The sequence below is a fragment of the Nelusetta ayraudi genome, unplaced genomic scaffold (assembly GCF_046127955.1).
Source record: "Nelusetta ayraudi isolate G7.1 ecotype Tasmania unplaced genomic scaffold, CSIRO-AGI_Nayr_v1 ptg000071l, whole genome shotgun sequence".
NCBI lineage: Eukaryota > Metazoa > Chordata > Actinopteri > Tetraodontiformes > Monacanthidae > Nelusetta > Nelusetta ayraudi.
In genome coordinates this window covers 2,790,961-2,797,500 of record NW_027466121.1, presented here as the reverse complement: position 1 = coordinate 2,797,500, position 6,540 = coordinate 2,790,961, and the positions used below count along the sequence as shown (strand labels likewise).

At 49.9% G+C, this 6,540-nt stretch overlaps 1 protein-coding gene across 3 annotated transcripts in view; it reads left to right on the top strand.

Moving 5' to 3' along the window:
• zcchc14 (zinc finger, CCHC domain containing 14) overlaps positions 1 to 5,620 on the top strand; it is a 22,336-nt gene extending 16,716 nt beyond the window's left edge. For 2 of the 3 annotated variants that reach the window (XM_076042716.1, XM_076042718.1), the window contains 5 exons: positions 98 to 195; positions 1,903 to 1,976; positions 2,118 to 2,270; positions 2,420 to 4,024; positions 4,732 to 5,620. In XM_076042716.1, the coding sequence (XP_075898831.1) occupies positions 98 to 195; positions 1,903 to 1,976; positions 2,118 to 2,270; positions 2,420 to 4,024; positions 4,732 to 4,787 (1,986 nt within the window). In that variant the 3' untranslated portion in view covers positions 4,788 to 5,620. The remainder of the gene's footprint in view (positions 1 to 97; positions 196 to 1,902; positions 1,977 to 2,117; positions 2,271 to 2,419; positions 4,025 to 4,731) is intronic. The other variant, XM_076042717.1, reaches the window with a different exon arrangement.
• The last annotated feature ends 920 nt before the right edge of the window (positions 5,621 to 6,540 follow it).

Here is a 6,540-nt window from a genome sequence, read left to right as displayed (position 1 = left end):
TTGTCGGGCGGTCACCTGGCCAGCCGAGCGCTTGGCGCTCTGCCATTCGACGTTCGCTCAGCCGCTCGTTCTGAACCTGTTCCCTTATCCAATGCAGTTTTTAGCGCTGACGGAGGAGGACCTGAACAAGTACGACTTGACCCAAGGAGCCAAGAAGAAGCTCAAGACTCAGCTGGAGCTGCAGAAGTCAGTGGAGTAAGCCGCAACAGCCCCCTCGCCCCCAGTTCACAGCAAAAGCGTCTGCGGCGCGGAAATCGCTCCATACCCTCTCACACCAAGCGCGTTTCCAAGCCGTGGCGTCGAGCGCGGCCGCGGCTCGATCGGTTCACGTGAGGATTGCAAAATCCAGTGACAGCTCAGGCCCCGAAGGAATAAAATTGTTTTAAAATAAAAGATGAGAAAATTCTACTCTAAAATTGCAAAGCATCATCATCATAAAAAAAAAGAGTATTTAAATGGTCAAATTGTCTGACTCATGCTAAAATGCACAACAAATTAAATTGCAGTGCAACAAGTATTCACCGGTCCTTCAGTTGTGGCTCAATTCCATCCGACAAAACAAAAGTTCCCCCTTTGTTTCTTTTTTTCTTTTGCAGAGGTTTCTGCCTGCTGCTCCACTCTGTCTGAGTCACATCCACAGAATTTGTCCTTCGTAGCCAACAGTGGCTTAGTGTGCGTCCTCCACGTGTTCACAGTCTGCCAGGACATCTGGGGACAGTCATGAGCATAGCATTTGGGCTGATGGCGCACATAATTACCCCCCCCCCCCCACACCCACCCCCCCAACCTCCTCTTCAAGTCAAATATAAGTTACAGCCAACGTCTGGTTTTGATCGTTCTAACAATGTGGAAGCCTAAAATGTCGGGGACCCTGCACTCATTTTGCATTTTGTCAGTGAGACTCAGTGAAAAGTCATTGTTGGATGCGGTGTTGACTTCTCCTCACCGTTGATCTGCTCGCACGCCTCCATTGAAGCGATGCCTCACGCACAGATCGTTGTAGTCGTGGTCGCGCACAAACTGTGTCCCATTAAACAGTGACAAAGCAAACTGATGATGGCGTCAATGGTTAACCGGTCGTAGGTGGCTACACAGATAAGGTGTGCTAATGAGGAGATAACCAACAGCGAGGCGTGCAAGGGCACAAAAACAGGAAAGTGCAAGAAAATGCATCCGCATGTTCTTCCCGTCAAGCTCCTCTTCCTGTCTTTTGATCTTTTAATCTTGATGTTTTTGGAGCGATGTTGAGTAGGTTTCCATTGGGTAGGTGAGAAATACCTCCATCTGTGTCCTGAAGAGGACGTGCTAAAAAAAAAAAAAGAAAAAAAAAAAAAGAAAAAGAGTAAAGTCTCTGCTTTAATTTTCCGGGAGACAGATAAGACTTGCGTGAGAGCAGATTTTACCCATGACCGCTTTCCTTGGGCTGATGCTCCCCCTGGTGGTCAAAGTGGCAAAACGGCTGTCTGTGAATCCTTGCCCGCACCTGGAGCTGTCGACCATAGACGTGATCGGTCTGATCGCGGTTTATAGCGGCGGTTTTCCGGGGGGGGTGGGGTGGGGGTCGCGAGGGGTTCGCTAGGGAGGCCGCAATAAATTAAGAAAGTGAGAACATATGAGGCAGGCATACATTAAGTATGGCTTCACACAGCCATACAGCAAAATAGCCATGATAATGAACATGTCGGTTGATGGTATTCTTATTCAAAACAAACGTAATCATTTTAAAATAGCAAACAAAAGTAACGGGAAAACATAAAGTTGATGTTTGTTTGTTTTTCTTTCTTCACCTTGGGAATCTAGAACATGCACTGAGACCTTTCTGTGTGTGTGTGTGTGTGTGTGTGTGTGTGTGTGTGTGTGTGTGTGTGTGTGTGTGTGTGTGTGTGTGTGTGTGTGTGTCAGCAGGGAGATGAAGTTGGAGAAGCGTCCCTTCACTGGCATTGCCAGGGTGACGCCTTCCAGTCACACCGCTGCAGGTAGTGAGTCGGCTCAGCCGAAGCTCTCAAAAGCCTGATGGGGTTTCACTCACACAAACTGCCGTTTGTCTGTTCAGATGCAGACGCAAACAGAGGGCTGCGAACATTGCCCTGATTTTCTTTTTTTGAAATATGGTGCAGGAGAGCTCCGAGTGGAGGTGGACTCTGTTCAGCACCACCATCCCATCTGCACAGACAGCAGCTCGTCCTCAGGCTACTCCAGCTCTTCATGCTCCCCCCGAACTCCACTGTGCTGCAGTGCCGCGCTGGACCGGACCAGAGACAGTCACAGGCGTGAGTGCACTCACACACGCACACACTTACACGCACACACACTAACCATCCCAGAGTATATATATATATACATATATATATATGGCCATAAATTCTCTGGTTATCCCAAGTTCCTATTTCAGAATCATGACACCTTGTGTGTGTTCAAGGTGTCCCGCAGGATGCGTCCGGAGGCGGCCTGGAGAAGGAGCGCTCCTGCCTCCTGGTGCTGAACTCCGGCTGCCCCCCAGGCTCCGGCCGGCCCACCGCCCAGGTCCTCCCTGTCCAGACGGATCCACTGCCTCCTCCTCCTCCTCCCCCTCCTCCTCCTCCTCCTCCCCTCCCTCCGTCCTGCTCCTTCGGCCTCCCGCAGCCCCCCTACCACCCGCAGGCCGCCTACCACCCGCAGACCCTCCTCTCGCCCGCCTCCAACCCGGCTCGCATCCTGGCCTCCCCGCGTAAGCCCCGCCCCCCGCCACTGAGCGCGGGGGTGGGGCTGGGGCTGGGGGTGGGGGTGGGGGTGCGGCCGGAGACCGTCTACCCCGCGCTTGGCCTGGATGGCCCCTCCCCCCTGCAGGAGGCCGCCGCCCGCCGGGGCCCGGTGGTGGAGACCAGCTCGGCCACCACCTCCACCTCCAACAGCCTGCACCACGTCTCCCAGCCTCCCCTCCACTTCCACCTCTCCTCCTCCTCCTCCTGCTCCTCCCCCCCCTCCTCCTCCTCCTCCAACAGCCTGCACCACGTCTCCCAGCCTCCCCTCCACTTCCACCTCTCCTCCTCCTCCTGTTCCTCTCCCCCCTCCTCCTCCTCCTCCAACAGCCTGCACCACGTCTCCCAGCCTCCCCTCCACTTCCACCTCTCCTCCTCCTCCTGTTCCTCTCCCTCGTCCTCCTCCTCCAACAGCCTGCACCACGTCTCCCAGCCTCCCCTCCACTTCCACCTCTCCTCCTCCTCCTGTTCCTCTCCCTCGTCCTCCTCCTCCAACAGCCTCCACCACGTCTCCCAGCCTCCCCTCCACTTCCACCTCTCCTCCTCCTCCTGTTCCTCCCCCTCCTCCTGCTCCAACAGCCTGCACCACGTCTCCCAGCCGCCCCTCCACTTCCCCCTCTCCTCCTCCTCATCTTCCACTTCCTCCTCACCCCCCTCCCCACCGGGTTACTACTCCTGCCTGCCCGCTCCTTCCTCTACCTTCTCCTCCTCCTCCTCCAAACCTGGCTCCGGCAGCGGCGTCCCCGTGGCCGCCGTGTCGGGCAACACCTACCGCCCTCCCCCTCCCTCCCCCTCGCCCTCCTCCCCCGCCGGGACCCCGCTGGACCAGGGTCCCGGCCCGGCCCCGTCGCCGTGCGTCTGCAGCACCTGCGGCTGCCGGGTGAACTGCGGCACCTACGGGCCGCTTCCTGGTTACGCTGCGGCGGCGGGCTACCTGCAGTCGCTGTCGGCCGGCCCCTCCCTCTTCACCCTCGGCCCCCTGCTCCACCTCAGCCCCCTCCTGGCACCGTCCGGCGCCGCAGCAGCAGCAGCAGCCGCTGCTGCAGGCTCGGCGGCCGCCGCGCCCTTCCCGTACCCGCTGATGGTGCCTCCGCCCCTCTACCGCCACGGCCCCGCCGCGCACGAGCAGCAGAGCTACGCCTTCTACCAGCCCCACGGCATCATGGGAAATGGAGGCCAGAGGCGGGGCGTCACCGCGGGCGGGAACGTGTCCTGCTACAACTGCGGCGCCAACGGACACCGGGCGGAGGAGTGCAAACAGCCGTCCATGGATTCAACGCAGCAAGGTGAGGGGGTGGGGTTTCAAATTTTCTTTGTGTGTGTGTGTGTGTGTGTGTGTGTGGTGTTGTATTGTGTGGAATTTTATTTTGCAAAAAGTAATTTATCTTCGCATCATAAAATATAGAAATATATTGTTTAATGCACTTGTTAGTTTGATCAAATATATACAATTTATTTGTATGATCAAGTAAATTGATCATGCAAATATCAATTGTATGATCAATTATATTGATCATGTTATAGAGAACACATCAAAAATCCATTATTTCATGGTTGATATGTCTAAATATAAATCTAATGTTATTATAATGTATCAAATATGTTACATAATATTGAATCATAAGTATGGAAACATTTAAGTACTCAAACAAAATGGATCCATTCATATTCATATGCATGATGTCTCATCACACATATGAGACATCATGCAAAGGTGATCAATTTGTTCAAACTGGAAAAGAAGAAAGAAAAAGAAAAAAAATCCATGAAAAATAAATGTGTTAATTATTAGGTTTCATAGTTACAACAAGTATTACTTTTCAACACAATTCCCCATTTTTCACTCGTACATCTGGAGTTTTTACTCACGTTGCTTCTTCTAATTTATTCATGAGCCCAAGTCTACAAATCTTCATTACCCAAATGTGAGTGAGAACTTCGAACTTCAACACAGGAACTCTGTCTCCTCCTTGTCCGCCCCCCTCCCCCCCAGGAACATTTCGACTCAAGTACACTCCGCACTCTGACAGCAAGGACTCGGGGGACTGACCCACAAGGGGCGCTGGTTGGACCTGAACACCTGACACAGCCTTACCTCATGATACTACTTCATGCTCGCGGTTAGCAGCAGTGTCGTCCCAACAGCTCTCCGTCCACAAGTCAGAAGGAGATTGTGAGACAACTGAGCTTTTCCTGCCGATGACGACGTGACCGCAGATATTTTACAAACCTGCCACTGAGAATTTGTGATAATTCTTTTTAAAAAAACAAAAAAAAAAACAACAACAACAACCAAAGTATTCTGAGACACCGCCGCTCAGTGCCTTTTGTTTTTTCTTTGTGTTTCTTTTTTTTTCTGCTTGACGATATACTGCCTATCAAGAAAAACTGCATCAGTGGACAAACATTTCATTCAACTCGTGCACGCATCACTGGCGGTTTTTACCTCCAGTCGCAGCTCGTTCTGTTCCTTCAATCGGTACATTATATTCTCTGTTCTATTTTTTACAGTACTTGCAAGAGCACAGTACAATACTGGAGTAACCTGAAAATGTAATTACTGAAAGTTGTCACCACCAGCGCTGTTCTGTGGCTGGCCCAGTGAACGTTAACAGATGGGACAATGTAAATTGTTATGTAACTTTGTTGTAATGTGTAGGATGATAAGGGAACGCATTCAGCTTCTGTGTTTTGTGTGTGTGCATTAATACGTTTGCTCTTACGACAGTTTCTGTGCGTGTAAATGTTCTTGTGGTTTGTTTTTAGCCAGTTTTAGACTGGATCCTGTTTGCTTTTTTGCATTAACAAAATATTTTCTGGACACTTAAAGTGAGAAAAGTGATCTAATCTTTGCCTCTTTCTTAAGTGCATCCATTCATTTTCTCACAGTTGTCATTCTCAAGCCAGAAACCATTATTTTTAATAGTGGAATTATTTAAAAAAAAAATGTTATTAAAGTTTTTTTTGACTCATGACAAACCTTTAAGCGTCTGTATCACTCACATGCACAACAAGTTTCTTTGTTTTACAATGAATCTGATTCTAAATGTAAGTTTCCTTTGAACTGGTTGCAAGCAATTCCAGTTTGCCAAGATGATGGACTAAAGTTCCCCGCTCATTTGCATGACACCCTTTTGGATTCATACTTAAGATTTCTCTGAACAATGACCAGACAGTAGATGTGACCTCTTGGATGTTCCCTTTAAGTTTACATGCAGGCGTCTGTTGCATGGCAGTACATTCAAAGGACGTCTCAATTCATGGCATGATATAAATACAATTTCCAGTGTTTAGATTTAGATGCATTAAGGGTTAGGGTTGGGGTTGGAGGTAGGGTTGAAGTTGGGGTTGGAGTTAGGGTTGGGGTTGGAGGTAGACTCTTGCTTTTTCATCAGGGGCCCTCAAGACACACCCACGTCAAATCTGGGGCTTCTAGCACATGAGGAAGCATCAGTGTCGTTTGAGAAACTCAAATCCAGATTACTCATTTTAACAAAGGAAAAATGTGAGTCTGAAATATTTACATTTTCAGATTAACTAGTGTGAGGTTATAGATGCGAAGTCACCATTATCTTTCAGCCAACAATAAAGCTTCTTTTAAAAAATGATGATTGCTTTATGCTTGTTTTTTTCTTTTCGTTTTTAGTCAACTTCCTGTCAGTTCTTTACAGTTGCTACATCTCTCTCATACGTCGGCGTTGTTGCTCTTTGATTGGCTCAAAGTAGCATTATGACTTTCCATCCATCCCCTAGTTTCACTTCAATACCCGCTACTTCCTGAGCTCAGGGTCCCAGCTGTCAT